The sequence below is a fragment of the Lepus europaeus genome, chromosome 11 (assembly GCF_033115175.1).
Source record: "Lepus europaeus isolate LE1 chromosome 11, mLepTim1.pri, whole genome shotgun sequence".
In the NCBI taxonomy this organism is placed as follows: domain Eukaryota; kingdom Metazoa; phylum Chordata; class Mammalia; order Lagomorpha; family Leporidae; genus Lepus; species Lepus europaeus.
The window spans coordinates 54,662,908-54,683,282 of NC_084837.1; the positions used below are offsets into that span (position 1 = coordinate 54,662,908).

General features: G+C 36.0%; 1 protein-coding gene across 1 annotated transcript; it reads right to left on the minus strand.

The window, feature by feature from the left end:
• Positions 1-8,219: 8,219 nt before the first annotated feature.
• Positions 8,220-9,150, minus strand: LOC133769512 (olfactory receptor 4F3/4F16/4F29-like). Its single transcript, XM_062204726.1, is given in 2 exon segments — positions 8,220-8,823; positions 8,825-9,150. Coding segments are annotated over 2 exon segments (930 nt in total).
• Positions 9,151-20,375: the final 11,225 nt, after the last annotated feature.

Below are 20,375 nucleotides of genomic sequence, written 5' to 3' on the forward strand. Positions count from 1 at the left end.
GAGAGGTGAAGATCCATGAGCTGTTGGTTACCGATCTATATCGTGTTAGGTACAGAAATTATGAAGTGAGTGTTTAGAAATTTCTCTAGCAATCTGACATTATAGTGAAACCCAAGTGTCTAATTTCATGTTCTGGTAAAATATGTCCATGAAACATTGGTGTGGATGGAAGTTGGTAAAATAATGTGAAGATCACTGCCATAGAGAAATTAACACATTATCTAAAAACCTTAAACCTATGAAGGGCACCATAGTATAGTGGAAAGCATTTTGCTCAGATCTCTGTGTAAAGATTTGTCACATCATTTTGTCATTTTTGTTTTGTTCAGAGAAGCATAATGGAAAGAATATGGACTTTGGATTCCAAAAATCAACATTTATAGCATGATTCAGCCACGATGAGTTGACAACATGGCAAGTTATTTAAACTTTTGAGTCTCAGGTTGTCTATGAAATTCCAATTAATAATACTTCCAATACTTCTCAGGGTAGGTTATATAAATAGAATAATTTAAGTTTCAAAATGCCATATTTGTATAGAGGAAGTCAATATTTAGATACTCAGTAAATGTTAATTTTGCTTCCCTTTATTTCAGAAACCCACAATAATATTCAACCCATAAAATAAATGAATGAATAAGCAAGTAAAATGGTATTTGCCAACACAGAGCACTGAAATTCCACATATACAATGTAATTTAGTAACAAATTATGATTTTCTCCTTTATCTATTAATAGATTGTAATATTTACATTCTTTTAGTGACCAAAATATAAACTTTCCTGTGTAAATATAACACGTCTGCTCTCAAAGAACACTATAGTTTTCATACTCCACTTTAAATGTAATTCATTGATTAGTTATCCAATTTCTTCATGAAGCTGAAGTTGCATCTGTCTTCTCCTCAGTGTATTCCAAGATTTAGAGTCACATCAGGTTCACAACAGGAGAAAACAAACATTTGATCGAAGATAGAAGATGCGTTTGGATGATTTTAAGACACATGAAAATATCTCTGATTATTTAATTAAGGAAGACAGGTGAAAAGACTGCAAAGTTTGAAGTGACAGAGAAAAATAAAAAACAAAGCATCATAAACATGAAGAATATGTGGACAAAAAGAAGAAATAAAAGAGACCAAAAGGAAAATTTGGTCAGGAATTTAACACAGTAGTTAAGAATATTGGGATTTAATACTTATCAATTATATAAGAACCAAGGATTTTTTTTTAAAAAGTGGGTTGAATGCACAATGATATATAAAGATAGAAGCCAGATGTACTAAAATGATGAGAAGTTATCCATTCAAATATCAGGGAATACAGAATCTCAAAAAGTTTGGGTCATCACAGTTTTGAAATCACTTGAGACTTAGTCAAGATCCAAATCTCAACCCAGAAAAGGAAATTATTCAGAAGTTTCTAAAGGAGCCCAAAGAACATCTTCATTCACCCAGAAGTCGTAAATAGCCACAAGAGAACATTCTTGAACGATTGTGTTTGTAAATCATCTTCTCTAACAAATTAGCTGTGCTTTGAAATAATTTTTCTTAAATACATTAATTACACTTATTTTTAAGTTTTATTTAAACAAACATGTTAAGTTTACACATATCCATAACACAAAATATAAGGCCTTTTTTGTCCTGTGTTGCAATTAATTCTTTTTCTTGGCCCTTACAGAACATATTAATCATCCAAAACAGATTTCCAGGCATTTAATCCTCACTGATTAGGGAAATAGGGAAATATCAGTAACTAGAATTCCGAACAGCAGTCATAAAGTTAAAAGGAACTCACAAACAGCTCCTAGGTTTGAACAAGGTGCTAATATAAACCATATTCCACATATATTTCCTCCTCAGTCTAGAAATATTGCAAGGTCAACACATCTCTTGTCTCAAATTTTCTGTGTTTTGCCTTACAAATATTTATGAAATCTTTCTATACCCAGGTAAAAATCCTGTCTCCTCAAATTTAACAATATCTATAATTTTACTTATATCTATACGCAATATAAATGATCCTGTGTCCCTTTCAAATTAGCTTTTTCATAAATGCAGCAAACTAAGTCATCCTTACTATTTGCAAGACTCAACAAACAACACCTTTTATATTCACTCTTAGGATCTCTTTCTCAAATACTTATTTGTTCTTCTTACAACTTAGAAATAAAACTAATACAAGCACTCAAATTCTATAGCACAGGAAATAGCAATTTAAAAAAAAAACTTCTCCTGGTAGGGTTTTGTTTTGTTTTGTTTTTTGGTTTTTTTTTGTTTTGTTTTGTTTTGTTTTGTTTTTTTGGACAGGCAGAGTGGATAGTGAGAGAGAGAGAGACAGAGAGAAAGGTCTTCCTTTTTGCCGTTGGTTCACCCTCCAATGGCCGCTGAGGCCAGCGCATCTCGCTGATCCGAAGCCAGGAGCCAGGTGCTTCTCCTGGTCTCCCATGCGGGTGCAGGGCCCAAGCACTTGGGCCATCCTCCACTGCCTTCCCGGGCCATAGCAGAGAGCTGGCCTGGAAGAGGGGCAACCGGGATAGAATCCGGCGCTCCAACCAGGACTAGAACCTGGTGTGCCGGCGCCGCAAAGCGGAGGATTAGCCTGTTAAGCCACGACGCCGGCCTTCCTGGTAGTTTTATGTATTCTTTTGTTTCTAAAATTTCTACAAATTGAAATGACATTACATGGAAATTATTTATTCAGATTTGATTCTGTTAGTCACCAGGTCTTTTATCTCTATTCAGGTGTCTATGAGACTATTTTGCATCTTTCAAACTTGACAAGCTACTGATAAACTTGATGTCCCTTTTATATAATATGATCTATTTATACCCATCTCTTTTGGGAAGCAAATTGAGAGAAAAAGATAACAACATTTGTTCTGTCATTTTTGCATGTAATCAATTTTTATCAAGTGACAGAGAGTGATAATCATTCATATAATCATCATCATGGGAACTTAGTAACTATAATCAATGCTGAATCCAAAACATTACAAAGTCATTTGATTTTCTTCTAATGTCATTTGCATATCTCTAAGTGCAATGTGATTCCAAGTGAAAATTTAGTTTAATTAGCTTTTCTGAAATGACAAAAATCTTTTTCACCTTCGTTCTCCCATACTATTGAATTCCTTATCCTCGATATTATCCACTTTGCTTTAGGATGAGACTCATATATTGAAGACATGACTCATGCTCACAGCAATTCCAACAGCAGAATCACGTCTGAAACTAAAATCACCCTTCCCATTAAATTTATTTCCCTTCTTCCCTTTTACCTGTATAAGGAGATTTTCCTATGGTCTGTAACACAAAATTGCCATGTAACATCTTTCCTTAGGATGATATTAAGCTAATTATATATACCTGAAGAAAACACTGACCAAGTGATACTGCAGAAAAAAAAAAATGATAGTCTAGAAGGAACTCACAGATCAGGGACTTTGTCCCTAGAGAACTATTTGCTTTGGTCAGTGTCACCAACGGCTCTTAAAACTCTAGAGAGAAGAAAAAAGCAAGAGTAGAGTTTTAAAAATATTTGTATTGTCTTGTAAATAATATAATTCCCTACTATAATTCATCCCTGAAAATTTATGAATATTAACTTACAAAGTTAACTATAATCACTTGATATTGCCAGAGAAACAATTTTTATTAAGGTTTAAGTAGCAGAAGAATGTATACCACAGTGATTTTTATGTATTATATACCAAGTAATTATGGTATGTTCAAAGATTTGGCTGTTCAGAAGTTCATTCCAGTTAATAGAGCTTAAAAGTACAACTAAAAAATCTGATAGCTGAGATAAACCAAAGAAATTTTGCTTCATCCATACAGTCAAATTCCCTGAAGACACTAGGAACAAGTTCGAATTCTATGTAGTTACACAGTATGTTATCTAAAAAATAGGTAGGAGATAGTATGTGGTACGTGGCTGAGTGTGTGTGTGTATGTGTGTGTACAAACAGTAAACCTTTCTCAGTAAATTTTTAGGATATGGAGAGTGTTAGAACTTGGATTTTGGGACAAGCATTTAGCCTAGCAGTTAAGACATGCAGGGAGTCTTATATTGGAGTAACTGTGTTCGATTCCCGGCTTGGGCTCCTGACTCCAGGTTTTTGCCAATGTAGACTGTGGGAGACAGCAGTGACAGCTCAAGTATTTGGTTCCTGCCTCTAATGTGAGAGATTTGAATTAAATGTCCTAGCCCCGATCCAGTTCCAGTGTTTGTATGTATTTGGGAAATGAAAAGCATATGGAAGCTCTGTCTGTTTGTATCTGTCTGTCTGCCATCTGTCTCTCACAGTCTCTTTATGTCTTTCCCCCACTTTCAAATAAAATTTTTAAATCACCTTATACTCCATAAATATACAATTATCATTTTTCCATTAAAAAATAAATACTACTATGTATTGTTAAAAGACTGAAAGGAAATAAATAAAATAATTGTAATGTCTTTTAAAAACTCTTTACGTAAGTGCATATACTAAAGCTATAATTTCTCAGCTCCCATTTATCTATTTACACACTGTGACACAAGAACTAGGGCTCTGCAAATTCTTTTCCTGCCATTAGAGGGCACTAGTAAGAGAACGCAGTGCTGGAAGGGGAAAGGATTTGGTTCTTCCTGTTTGTTCCTAGTGGTCTTTCACCCTGCTTGTCATGCATACAATAATCAGTCAACCACACTCTTCACCTTGTCACCTTGGTTCCTTCCCAAAGCAGCAGCTGAATCCCTTTGGAGTTTTTCCAATGCTAGAGTATCACATACCCTCACACCATCATCAAGAACACCTCCAACAGCCAGTGCTACCGGCTTCATCTGTGTCTTCCTCAGAGGCCCTGTACCAAGAGGCCTTCTTTAAGCTCAGAGACGCCCCTAACAGGGTCAGGCGCATCCCCTCCTCAGATATTCCTTCATATCCACCGGTCCTTCCTCCACACTTTTCATGTTGGGGTCTTTTTTCTATCTTTTTAATGCCAAACTCTTCCTTTCATTTCTGAATCCTAAGTGAAAATTGCTTTCTACACATGCTACATCTTTGACCTTAGTGCTCATTCTTTTTCAGATTAGTCCCTGTTAGTAAAGAAAACAACCAACTGAAAAGACAGAAAAAAATTCAATTGCATAGTGAAACAAATCAGGTGAATTGAAAATTAATCTTTACTTTTAAAGTAAGAAAGCCTACCCAATGTGGGAAAAAAAATGGATAGGAAACCAAATACTAACTTTCAAGACAGATTAACATTTATATTCAATCTATTTGGCCTATATGGATTAAAGCCCTTTGGAAATACTAAGTCAAACAAGCCAAAACCTTTAGTCTTAAGTCATGCTACATAAGGAGAATCTAGAGAATGATGTTAAAGCAAGACTAGAATTTTTTCTATGTAAAAATTTCTTGAACTATGTATCATTATTCATTCATTCTGCTGTTAACAAAAGACAGTACATGTTACTCTCTACCTTCTGTGTCATTTCCTTTGTTGTTTTTTCTGTAATCCATAACTCATTGTACTTTATGCTTACATTACGTGCTTCATTATTCAAAAAATAAAAAAGCTAAATATCTATGAAGGAGCTCAAGTTCTTGTACTATGTTTGTTTTTATTATATGTAATGTTCATTAATAGCTACCTCTGTTACAATTATTCTTATAGCGATATACAAGTTTATATGACCAACCTTATGTAGATATACAAGGAGCATAGATACCTTTATTGACATGTTATTTTCTGATAATTCATCTATAATGACTTTGTTTTTTTCCCAATATGAAAGTCAAAATTTAGGGGGAAAAAAACATTAAAAAGGAGATCAGAGATATTCAGTATAATATATTAAACACAGAACAGCTATCTAATGGAAGTAAATATTAAGTCCCACTACAGATATGTAGGACAGAGAATTTATCAGGTAGCTCAACAGTTGTGTTACTATTGAGATTCTCAGTCATTTACTCCAATAAATGCATCTTTCTATAAGTCATTCTTACAAGCTAGTAATCTATTTATCCACATTAATGCAAAAATAACCAGAACACAGATAAACAAGACATAATTCTATGCTTATGAACAATAGTGCCTAGAAGCAACCACAATACATTTGCAGATTATGAAATCACGTTAGTGAGTTGTAAACATAAGTTTGTAACAACACAGAAGATAAGAGAAATAGAAGAAAATAAAATTATTTTATAAAAATACCTATTATTGGGCAGTCGGAGTTATGGGGTAGCAGGTAAACCCAATGCCTATGACACCAACATATCATATGAGTGCCAATTCATGTCCCCACTGCTCCACTTCCAATCCAGTTCCCTGATAATGGCATGGAGAAGTAGCAGATGATGGCCCAAGCACATGGGACCCTCTCCTGCCACCCACATGGGAGACCTAGAAGAAGCTCCTGGCTCACAGCTTTGGCCTGGCCCAGTACTGGCCATTGCAGCCATTTGGGGAATAAACCAGCAGATGGAAGATGTGTGTGTGTCCCTCTTTGTAACTCTGACTTTCAAAATAAATAAATATTTTTTAAAAATACCTCTTGTTATGTTAAACTTCAATTCCATATGGCAAGTGGATCACAGTATATAAACCAATGTACATTATATTCCTTTATGTGAGGCACTGTCAGCTCTCTGCTATGGTCTGAGAAAGCAGTAGAAGATGTCCCAAATTCTTGGGCCCCTGCACCTGCATGGGAGACCTGAAAGAAGATCTTGGCTCCTGGCTTCATATCAGCTCAGCTCTGACCACTGCAGTCATTTGGGGAAAGAACCAATGGAATGGAAAACCTCTCTCTCTCTCTCTCTCTCTCTCGCTCTCGCTCTCGCTCTGGCTCTCTCTGTCTCTACCTCTCTGTGTAACTCTTTCAAATAAATAAAATAAATATTTTTTTAAAAAGTCTTTGCTTTCTGTGATTCTAACACAGCTCAGGCTCATACCTAAAAAAAAAAAAAGGTTCATCAAGTCAAGAAACCTATGGAGTAGGCATTCCATAACAAGAGAGCAATTTCAGAGGGCAGTAAAGTAAACTCACAAGGAAATAGGCACGGGTTTAAAGGAAGTGAAGGAGAAAGGGGAGAGTGATTTAAAGAAAGAGAAAAGGGGAAAGCTGAAAGGGAAAGGAAGAGAAAAACTTACTACTGCCAAGACCATGAAGTATCTGAGGAAAAAGGAGAAGGGAAAACTGAATGAGTTTGACAGGCACTAATGCTAATTGGGAGGAGCAATCATGGTATTTTCTCATTTATTTCTTGTTATTACAAAAACAGTTCACACAGCTTCTACCCAAAGACATACACTCATTAGAGCACTCTGTGAGTGCTCTCAAGATTATGCCCACCTTGCCCAGTTCTAGAATAAATGCTAAAGTGTGATACAGTATAGCCAAGTCACAGAATACAGAAAAAAGATTAAATTTGGAGCCAGCTTTGTGGTATAGTGGGTTAAGCCACCAACAGCAACAATGACATGCCATATGGGCATCACTTTGTGTGCAGGTTGCTCTACTTCAAATCAAGCTCTCTGCTAATGGCCTGAAAAAGCACTGCAAGATGGCTCAAGTACTTGGGCCCCTGCCACCTCTGTATAAGACCTGGACGAAAATCCTGGCAGAGCCCAGCCCCCCAGCGGTTGTGGCCATCTGGGGAGTGAACCAGCAGATAGAAGACTCTCTCTCTCTTTCTCTCTTTCTCTCTCCTCTCTCTCTCCTCTCTCCTCCCTCCTCTCTCCTCTCTCCTCTCTCCTCTCTCCTCTCTCCTCTCTCTCTCTCTCTCTCTCTCTCTCTCTCTCTCTCTCTCTCTCCCTATCTCTCTGTAACTCTGACTTTCAAATAAATAAATCTTTTTAAAAAAGACTAAATTCAATCTCCCTATAAATACATTAAGGGGCAGTGCCAGAAATGAAACAAACTCCTGATAAAAAGAGAAAGTTTATCGGTAAAGTAAAGCTTGCCATTTTTTTAATTCTAAGAATTACTTTGTTTAACTATTATTCCTTAGGAATTGAGGTTCAAGATTAATATAAATACATGTAACCCCTTCTTTTTTGAAGAAGAGAATGTCCTTCCCTCCTATTGGAAGACAGAATACAATTAATACGAGTGTCTATAAGTTAACAGAAAGGTAGAAGAGTAACCTTCCTCTGATTTGGTACGTCATCAGTGAACTTCTATATTCTATGAGTATTCTTCAACAACCCAGGCAATCACCTAGGAGATCTTCCTGTAACTCACTAGCTGTCTACACACTCTCCTCATCGCTGCCTTCATTTCTTGATTCCTGAATGTGTAAATCATAGGATTCAAAACAGGAGTAAGAACTGCATCAAAGATGGCAAGAAACTTATCCAGGTGTGTGGAAGGAGATGGCCAGGTATAGAATATCAGTGGACCAAAGAACAAGACTACCACACTGATGTGGGCTGAAAGTGTGGACAAAGCCTTGGATGAACCAGCTGATGAGTGTTTGTGAACAGTGAGAATGATGACAACATAGGAAATGATCAGCAGGAGGAAGGAGCCCACTGAGATGAATCTACTGTTGGCCATGACCATGAACTCCAGTTGGTAGGTGTCTGTGCAAGCAAGTCTGATGAACCGAGGAAGGTCACAGTAGAAGCTGTCCAACACATGGGGACCACAGAAGGGTAGGTTTACTACAAAAACCAATTGAACCACAGAGTGCAGAAGGCCAACCACCCAGGCAGCCACTAAAAAGAAGACACACATTCGTGGGCTCATGATAGTCAGATAATGGAGGGGTTTACAAATGGCCACGTATCTGTCAAAGGCCATGGCTATGAGCAGCACCATCTCCACCGATGACATGGATGAAGAAGATCTGAGCAATGCAACCTCCAAAGGAGATGACTTTGTGCTTTCTGAAGAGGTCATAAATCATTTTGGGGGATGTGACAGAAGAAACACCCAAGTCAATGAAAGAGAGATTGGCCAACAGAAAGTACATGGGGGAGTGCAAGTGAGGGTCAGAAGCTACCGCGAACACAATGAGAGAGTTTCCTGTCATGCTTGCCACATAAAACATGGAGGAAAACACAAAGAGAAGAAGTTGGATCTCCCTTGAATCCGTGAGCCCCAGCAACACAAATTCTGACACAACAGAGTGATTTGCAACATCCATTGGTTTTGTTGGCAGTACTACCTGAAGAATAACAAGAAAAATGTAAAATTATAATAATTAAATCAAAAGCTAGAACTAGAAGGAAGTCAAAGTTATGAAAGCTTACTTAAATTTATGTTAGCATTAAGAGCAACTTAAAAGTGAATCAATATATGAACAAATACTCATTTATCACTTATCATCAGGAAATTGCAAATTAAAATGACGATGAGATATCACATCATATCTCTTAAAATAGCTATTATTGGGGCCAGTGATGTGGCTCTTTGCTATGGCCTGGGTAAGTAGTAGAAGATAGCCCAAGTGCTTGGGCCCCTGCATCCTATAATCTTCGCTCTGGTAAACAATACTTTTTTTAAAACCTCCCATATCTGTAAAAACATTTATATTTAAAGTTTATTAAATATTTTCCAGATACTACTTTGTATTTTTGTTCCTATAATTTTTAAATGGGTACAAGCCTAACTCAACAAGTAGATGAAACCATCTTCACATGAGTGGTTATGGCTTGTTTAAGTTTGAATTCCCTGAAGCAATAAAGAGCTCCACAAAATGGTGCAGGTCCACGAAACATCACTTACCAGTTTGTACCACATTAAGTACAGAAATTACAAGTGTTTAGAAACTTCTCTGGCAATCTGACATTACAACTAAACCCAAGTGTCTGGTTTGTATTCCGGTAAAGTATCAGTCCATGAAGCACTGTGCGACTGCATGGAGGGGCAGAGTGCCTACGATATCATAAGAATCCTTGCCTTATCAACTTTAGTACATAATTTGAAAAACTTAAACCTAGGAATGACACTGTTGTGCAATGTAAATCATTTAGTCCAAACATCTATATAAGATTATCACACTGCATTGTAATTAATTTTACTTAGAGAAGTAAAATAGCATAACGGAAATAATATGGACTTTGGATTCAAACAACCAAGATATGTACTGGGGAAATCCACTGATATTGATATTGAACAACTTACTTACACTATTGAATCTCAGTATATTTATCTATAAAACTGCTACTAAAAATACTAAATTCACAGGGTAAGTTGTGGGATAAAATAATTATCATAAGCATCCATTTGGTATGTAGGTATTACACACATTAGTATTCGGTTATTATTATTTACCCTTCAATTGCTCTTAACAGTGCTCAACACATAAAATAGATGAACAGATAAATAAGTTAAAATGGTTATTGGCCAGCAGAAAACATCAAAACTCATCCTCTACTCAGCCATCCAACACTTGAGAATTTACCCAAATGAAATAAAAATCAGCATATGACAGTTATCTGTACCTCCATATTTATTGAAACTCAATTCACAATAGCTAAGATGTGGAATCAACCCAGATGCCCACAATCCAATGACTGGATAAAAATTGTGGTACATATACGCTATGGAATACTACTCAGCTATAACAAAGAATGAAATCCTGTCTTTCATAACAGAAAGAATGCAAATGGAAACCCTTATAATTGGTGAAACAAGCCAGTCCCCAAACAACAAATACCATGTTTTCTCTGATATGTAACTAATAGAATAGAAAAATGTAATGTACATGAGCAAAACTGACATTTTGAGAATTGATTACATCCTTGTCGCTACTATTGAAGAACAGTGTTTTTTCTTATTGTTTATTGAATTCTTTACTTCATGGAGGATTAATCTTATGATTATAAAATAAACTGACAGTATGACAATGTAAAAATTGAGGATGGTCGATTGGAGTATGGGTGGGAAGAAACATACTATCAAATACTGTGCTCCTAAATCTGTATATATAAAATATTTGAAACTTGTTCACCTTACATAAATAAGAGGGAAATAGTGAGCTCTGTGATTGAGAAAACTGTGCATTTAAAAATAATATTGTGACTCCTGTTGCTGACTTAACAATTTGGCACTCCTGTTCATGGCGTCAGTAATCTCCCTAGGCTCTAGTCATGAGTTGCCAGGGCTATGGAAGCCTTTAGAGTTCGCTGACTTTACATCCCATGTGGGATCTGTCCTTAATGTGTTGTCTAATGTGCAGTGATGCTATAACTAGTACTGAAACAGTATTTTTACACTTTGTGTTTCTGTGTGGGCACAAACTGATGAGATCTTTACTAATTATATACTGAATCGATCTTCTGTATATAAAGATAATTGAAAATGAAAAAAAAACCTGCTGTTAAATTGGAAATGGCATAGAAAATTAATTAATTTTTTTAAAAATATATTATGTAGGATCTCTGTCTTTAATGTGCTGTATACTCTTATTTAATGCTATAACTAGTACTCCAACAGTATTTTTTTCACTTTGTGTTGCTATATGGGGGCAAACTGTTGAAATCTTTACCTAGTATATACTAAACTGATCTTCTGTATATAAAGAGAATTGAAAATGAATCTTGATGTGATTGGAAGGGGAGAGGGAGAGGGAAAGAGGAGGGTTGCGGGTGGGAGGGAAGTTATGGGAAGGGGGAAGCCATTGTAACCCATAGCTGTACTTTGGAAATTTATATTCATTAAATAAAAGTTTAATAAATGAAAATAATAATAATAATAATATTGTATCATTTACATATTTGGCTCTCAAATACTTCTTGAGAAATTTCTCACAAGTATACTTAGGAAAAAAAAACTTAACATCTAAAAGGTAGTCCCATTCTCTAAACAGCACTCTGGCCTCAGAATCAGCCCTTAAGACATTTGGATCTGGCTAAAAAGCCCATGAGAGTTTCTCAGGCATGGAAAGTCAAAACACTGTGGCAAAAAAAAAAAAATGACCTAAATGAAATATCTCTGTGAGTGAGACCCCAGCACAAAGAACGGGCCATCAAAGAAGGAGGTATCTTTCTCTGAAGGGAGGAGAGAACTTTCACTTTGATTATGACCTTGTCTAAATCAGATTGGAGTTGGCGAACTCAAGAGGCTTCCATAGCCTTGGAAGCTCATGACAAGAGCCTCAGGTGATTACTGACGTCATAAATAAGAGTGTCAACTGTTAAATTAACAATGGGAGTCATGTGCACTTACTCCCCATGTAAGATCACTATCCTTAATGTGCTGTACTGTGTGAATTAATGGTATAACTAGTACCTAAACAGTACTTTACACTTTGTGTTTCTATGTGGGTGCAAACTGTTGAAATCTTTACTCAGTATAGAGTTTGTCTTCTGTATATAAAGATAATTAAAAATGAATCTTAATGAAGAATGGGATGGGAGAGGGAGTAGGAGATAGGATGGTTTGCAAGTAGGAGGCAGGTTATGGAGGGGGGAACTGTTATAATCCAAAAGTTGTACTTTCAAAATGTATATTTATTAAATAAAAGTTTTCTTTAAAAAAGATAGTCCCATAATAAATTAACTATCTCCTAATATACATTAATAGAATATAATCTCCATGATCATTCAGTGATCAATATATAGACTTTCTTCTATAAACTTAATGTATTTACTATCAAAGTATATTTGATAGTATATATTTCTTTATAGAATTCATTGCAAGTGTAATTCATTGATTATTTGTTAAAGTTCTCCTTCTCAATGACATTGCAATCCCCATAAAGCTAATGAGAGCGTTTGTCTTCTCTTTAGTGTATCCTAAATCTTATAACACAGATTCTAACAAGATACACATAGGAACAAACAAATATTTCCTTAAAAACAGAGAGGGATATATTGGATGACTTTAAAAGACATGAAAATATGTTTTATTATTAGAAAGTTTTTTTAAAAGTTTGTGGAAATGTTTATTTGGAAAAAACTATGCATGAATTTCAAAATTCTATGGCAGCAAAATAAACTTATCCATGAACTTCATGAGATATCCCATTGTTTTTAAGGAAGATGAGTAGAAATAGTGAAAGAATTCTGGAGCAAAAGAAAAAGTAGAATATGCAGAATTAATAAAATGAAGAGAATTTGTGGGAAAGAAAAAGATAAAATAAGAGGAAAATCTGAAAAGGATTAAGAAATTATGAAACTTTGTATGATTATGAAGAGAAGTTCAATTAAGAAAAAGGGAGATTATGGTGCAATATTTTGATTACTTTTTGGAACCATTTTTCAAAAATTATGTAATTTCTGTAAGACTGTATCTCCAGGATCTTTTAAGTACTGGGCCACTTGGAAGAGCTTCTCAGTGAATCTCTATCAGTTGTTAGAGTTAAAAATTTGTCTTTTGACTCTCAAGTTTCCATCAACTAGTTATTTGGGAAAAAAAGAATTTAAAGCAGAATGGGGCTGGTGCCATGGCTCACTAAGCTATTCTTCTGCCTGCAGCGCCGGAACCCCATGTTCTAGTCCTGGTCGGGGCGCTGGATTCTGTCCTGGTTGCTCCTCTTCCAGTCCAGCTCTCTGCTATGGCCCAGGAGTGCAGTGGAAGATGGCCCAAGTCCTTGGGCCCTGCACCGCATGGGAGACCAGGAGAAGCACCTGGTTCCTGGCTTCGGATCAGCGTGGTGCACTGGCCCCAGTGTGCTGGCCACAGTGGCCATTGGGGAGTGAACCAATGGAAAAGGAAGATCTTTCTCTCTGTCTCTCTCTCTCACTGTCTAACTCTGCCTGTCAAAAAAAAAAGCAGAATGGATATAAAAATGGAAATTATATATAATTAAAGGACAAGAAGTTATCGATTCAAATATCAGGGAATATAGAAACTCTTAAAGTTTGGGTCATCACAGTTTTGAAATCACTTGAAACTAGTCAGAATACAAAAGTCAGTACAGAGAAAAACTCATGCAGAGTTTTCTAGATGAAGACAGAAGAATTTTATGTTTATTCATGTAAAAGTCATAAGTACTCACAGGAAAAAACTCCCAAAATCAGATTTTCTTATGGATTGGTTGTGCTTTCAAATAATTTCTAACACATTATTCATTGTTTAACTAAATATATATTCATGATACAAAAGACAAGATCTAACACTTTGACTTCTGTTGTGATTATTCCTTCTTGATACAAATAGAACTGACTAATCCTGCAAAAAGATCCCCAGACATTTAAACCTTATAGATGAAGGGAATATTGGTAACTGAGGTTCAAAATACAAGTCATTAAGTTAAAAAAAGCCTACAGACAGCTGCTAGGTTTAAACAAAGTGCTAATCTAACCCACTGTCCATATATGCTCTCCACTCAGGCTAGAAATACTGCAAGTTCAGCACCTCCTTCAGTTCAAACTTCTTGCATTTTTTTTGCCTTCCAAATTGTCACAAAATCTTATAGCCAAGTAAAATCCTATTACTTCAAACTGAAGAATACCTCTACTTTTACTCTTAACTATAGGCAATATAAACAATTCTGTGCCCTTTTCAAATAAACTTATATATAAATATACTCAACAAAGTGACCTTTTATTTTCTGTCTACAAGACTCAACAAATACCATTTACATCTTCTTCTTGGAAGCTTTATCATTTAATCCTATCCCCTGAAAAATTATCATATGTAGAGATAAAATTAATACAAACAGGCTAATTGTAAACTACAGAAGATACTTGGAAAAATAAATCCACATACTGGTGGCTTATGTATTATTTTGTTTTTAAATTTACCACATAACATTCTACAAGGGCATTGCATTTAATATTGTTTATTCATATAGTTTGGGTCTTTTGAATCTCCATGTTTCTTATTTCTGCTTAGATATCTTCAGAGGCTTTCCCATCTTGTATAACTGACAGATTGTTAATAAATTTGCTCCTCTTTTTACATAAAGTGACTAGTTTAAGCCCATTTCCTTTGAAACACTAATGGAGAGAAAAACTAGCCACATTTGCTTTTTAGCTTCATGTTACATCAGCCTTTCTTTCCTAGTTCACATGTGGCAATAGGTCAGAATCATTCATACAGTCTTCATTGGAAACCATGAATGATGGCAGTCAATGCAAAATCCAAAATGTTACAAAGCCATTTGATTTTTTTCTAAGATCATTCACATTTTCCTAAGTGTAATGCAATTCATTCTCAAAGTCAAGGTCAGTTGTCCTTTCCAATATACCTGAAGTCTCCTTCACAATTACTCTTATCCTGTACACTATCTACTTTTCTCTATTATGGCATCTGTGTCACTCATGTCCATAGCAATTCCAACAACAGTATCTGAAATTAAAGCCACTGTTTTGATTATTAAATTTATTTATATCCTTCCATTTTACCTGTATGAAAAGAACATCATCTTTAGGGATGCTGAGTTCATCCTGTGTGGTCTAGCACAAAGTGCCACATAATATCCTGCCCTTTAATATTTATAGAGCTAATTACAGCTCAAGAGGACAATAACCAAATGATGCTGCTCCAAATGTAATCTTTTAGAAGGAGTTCATGATCAGTGACTTTGCCCCTAGAGAACTATTTGCTTTGGCCAAAGCACCTACAAAAACTAATAATGACACACTATAGAAAAAAAATAAAATAATATGGAATATTTCTGCTTAACATTTTGGGCTATTTTCTTGGGTATTTTATACATACTGATATTCATTGCAGTTATCCCCTGGAAATTGTTAAATATTAATTCAAAAAATTATAATCACTTGGTCAATTCCAGAAAAGCCACTCTGCTACATTTTAGTATACTTTCACTAGTAGAAGAATGTTCATGAAATCTTCATTTTTACACAATCATATCTCGTGTAATTACAGGTGTGTGCCTAATATTTAATTGTACAAAGTTCATTTTAGTGAATAGAGTTTTAAAGTAAATGAAACAACTAAAATATCTATCTATTCATGATAAATTAAAGGGATTATGATACATCCATAAAGTGAAATTCCCTGACACTACTGAAAAGCAAGTTCAAACTCCAAAGGCAATCACAATATGCTGTTGAAACAGTGGATAGCAAAACTGCATACAGCATGTTACTGTACATATATATACATATCTGGACAAATAGACACTAAACTTTTCAGAGAGAAGTTTTGGACAATGAAATTTTTAGATAATAATATATATATGTATATATATTGACTTTGTATTTAACACACATCAGTCAGGAACTTGCCACATCAATAGTCAGCACACTCAAATTAGATCATTAGAGAAGCATTTTATTCAGGCACAAAGCATGCTGGGGAAGGCTTCCAAGTGAGACTTGAGAAACACATGGAAGTTGCCCTCTTACTCTCCTCATCACTCTTGACTTTTATCTGAGAAACAAACAGGTTAGATGAATAATATCAGAGTAGAAGAAAGTTAGTATTGTATAAGAGTAGTTATTATACCTTGTAGAGTAATCTAAATACTAAATTCAAGACTAGTATTGTGGCACAGCAGGTTATGCTGCTGCTGGCAATGCCAGCATCCCATATCAGAGCAGTGGTTTGAGTCTCAGCTTCTCTGCTTCTTTTCTAGCTCCTTGCTGTAGCACCTGGGAAGGCAGCAAAAATGGTTCAAGTACTTGGGCTCCTAGCACCCACATAGGAGATCCAGATGGAGTTCTGGGCGCCTGACTTTGGCCTGTCCCAGCCAGAGCCATTGCAGTCATGTGGGGAGTGAAACAGTGGATGGAAGATCTCTCCCTCTCTCTTTCAAATACATTAATAAATACATCTTTTTTAAAAAATACTAAATATTAGCCTCTACCCGTGTCCATATGAATTGGCAAGCAATAAAATAAGGACATAAGAAAATAATTAATATGAAACCCAGCTGTCAAAATCAGCAATTGTACAGTTGGTCAGGAGGTCTATTTTGATAACACAATACCCCTCAGATCATCTTACTTGCAACCAGCATCTAGCCTGGACAGAGTACTCCACCTGGGGAGAAATAAGCTTTACTCTAATAAGATACCAGCCACAGATCATCATTTGTTTAATGGGATGTCATTGTTTTCCATTGATAAGAACTATTGGGCAAAGAAGCATAAGAAGCACCTCCATAAATTCTCTGCATTCTGTGGCTCACATTCAGAAATCTACCAACAACAGATGCTGGAGAGGATGTGGGGAGAAAGGGACACTAGCCCACTGTTGGTGGGAATGCAAACTGGTTAAGCCACTATGCAGGTCAGTCTGGAGATTCCTCAGAAACCTGAATATAACCCTACCATACAACCCAGCCATCCCACTCCTTGGAATTTACCCAAAGGAAATTAATTTGGCAAACAAAAAAGCTGTCTGCACATTAATGTTTATTGCAGCTCAATTCACAATAGCTAAGACCTGGAACCAACCCAAATGCCCATCAACAGTAGACTGGATAAAGAAATTATGGGACATGTACTCTATAGAATACAGTACAGCAGTCAAAAATAATGAAATCCAGTCATTTGCAACAAGATGGAGGAATCTGGAAAACATCATGCTGAGTGAATTAAGCCAGTACCAAAAGGACAAATATCATATGTTTTCCCTGATCAGTGACAACTAACTGAGCACCAAAGGGAAACCTGTTGAAGTGAAATGGACACTATGAGAAACAGTGATTTGATCAGCTCTTGTCCTGACTGTTGATGTACAATGTAATACTTTATCCATTTTAGTATTTTTTTGTTCTAGTACTAGTGGTTGAACTCTGTAATTAACACACAATTATTCTTAGGTGTTTAAATTTTAACTGAAAAGTGATCCCTATTAAATATAAGAGTGGAAAAAGAGAGGGAGGAGATGTACAATTTGGGACATGCTCAATCGGACCTGCCCCAAATGGTGGAATTAGAAACGTGCCAGGGGATTCCAATACAATCCCATCAAGGTGGCATGTACCAATGCCATCTCACTAGTCCAAGTGATCATCTTCAGTTCACAATTGATCACTCTAATAGGTCTAAGAGTCAAAGGGATCACACAAACAAAACTAGTGTCTGCTAATACTAACTGATAGAATCAAAAAGGGAGAGAATGATCCAACATGGGAAGCAGGATACACAGCAGACCCATAGAATAGCAGATGTCCTAAATAGCACTCTGGCCTCAGAATCAGCCCTTAAGGCATTTGGATCTGGCTGAAGAGCCCATGAGAGTATTGTAGGCATGGAAAGCCAAGATACCATGGAAAAGAAAAAATAAAAAAGACGATCTAAATGAAAGATCTCTGCGAGTGAGATCCCAGTGGAAAGAACAAGACCATCAAAGAAGGAGGCTTCCCCCCTCCCATAACTTCCCTCCCATCCGCAACCCTCCCCTTTCCCACTCCCTCTCCCCTTCCATTCACATCAAAATTCATTTTAATTCTCTTTATATACAGAAAATCAGTTTAGTATATATAAAGTAAAGATTTCAACTGTTTGCCCTCACAAAGCAACACAAAGTGAAAAATACTGTTGGAGTACTAGTTATAGCATTAAATCACAGTGTACAGCACATTAAGGACAGAGATCCTACATGATATTTTTTAAAAATTGATTAATTTTCTATGCAATTTCCAATTTAAAACCAAGGGGTTTTTTTTTTCATTTTAATTATCTTTATATACGGAAGATCGATTCAGTATATACTAAGTAAGGATTTCATCAGTTTGCACCCACACAGAAACACAAAGTGTAAAAATACTGTTTCAGTACTAGTTATAGCATTACTTCACATTGGACAACACATTAAGGACAGATCCCACATGAGACGAAAGTACACAGTGACTCCTGTTGTTGATTTAACAATTTGACACTCTTGTTTATGGCGTCAGTAATCTCCCTAGGCTCTAGTCATGAGTTGCCAAGGCTATGGAAGCCTTTAGGGTTTGCCAAGTTCAGTCTGATTCCAACAGGGTCATAGTCAAAGTGGAAGTTCTCTCCTCCCTTCAGAGAAAGGTAACTCCTACTTTGATGCCATATCTCTTTTTGAAAACAGGTACAGAATTCAAATTTTAGATGGTAAGAGGAGTAAATGTGAAAGATAATAGTAAAAAGACAAAAACGCAAGAGAAACATAAAATTGTAGAGGGACCAGTAATTGTAGCATAGTGAGTAAAGTTGCCACCTGTGATTCCAGCAACCCATACGGGTGAAGGTTCACATCCTGGCTACTCCAATTCTTTTTTTTTTTTCTTGTTTTTTAAAGGTTTATCTATTTATTTTTAAAGTCAGAGCTACAGAGAGAGAGAAGGAGAGGAGAGAGAGAGAGAAGAGACAGATCTTCCATCCACTGGTGTACTCCCAAAATGGTCACAATAGCTAAAGTTGAGCCAGTCCCAAGCTAAGAGCCAGAAGCTTCCCCCACATCTCCCACATGGGTGCAAGGGTCCCAGGACTTGGGTCAGCCTCTGCTTTCCCAGGTGCATTAGCATGGAGCTGGATCAGAATGGAGCAGCCAGGACACAAACTGTCACCATATAAAGGATGCCAGTGCTGTGGGCAGCAGCTTAACCTTCTCTGCCACAGCACCAACCATCGGTTCCACTTCTCATCTAGCTCTCTGCTAATGCCCTGGGGAAATATGGAAAGACATTGCAAGAGCTTGGGCCCCTGCACATACATGGTGAAGACCTGGGTGAAGCTCCTGACTCCTGGCTTTGGTTTGGCCCAGCCCGAGCCATTGCAGCCATCTGGGGGAGTGAAGAGTGGATGGAAGATCTTTCTTTCTCTCTCTCTTTCTCTCTCTCTCTCTCTCTCTCTCTCTCCCTCTCCCTTCCACTTTCTCTGTAACTCTGCCTTTCAAATAAATAAAATGAATCCTTAAAAAAAAAACAGAAATTTGTAGAAAATCAAAGTAAAACCTGTCCATTTATATATATATATACATATATATAAAAAATATGTATGTGTACATGCATACGTAAAACAGTGAATCTCAGAAGAAATTACATGTTAAAATTTAGGCAGATTTTTCACAGTTAAGCTTTGATTTGTTTACTACAGAAAAAAAGAATGCTTTATTTCCAATTCTTTAATTCTTTTTTTATTGTGTTTCCCTCCAAATATTTTATTAAAGCAAGACTACAATTTGTTTGTTTTTGTTAGAATGACATGACAAATTTATCTTGTGTTTTTCCTTTTTCTCTTAACTAGAAAAAAAATGTTATTCTTTGCCTTTGATGTAATCTTACTAGTTATCAGATATTCTACAGCTCACAAAAATAACTTCTTGTGCTTTATTCTGACATTATATACTCCATTTCTTAACAATAGTTATTTGCCTATAGAAGAACTAAAGTTATTTATATGTTTATTTTAAATATATTTGTACTGTGATAAATAGGTAACTACACTACAACATTTTGTAATTGATACCTAAATTACCTATACTACTGTTCTGTATTGACTTGTGCCCAACAGAGAGATATTTGGAAGT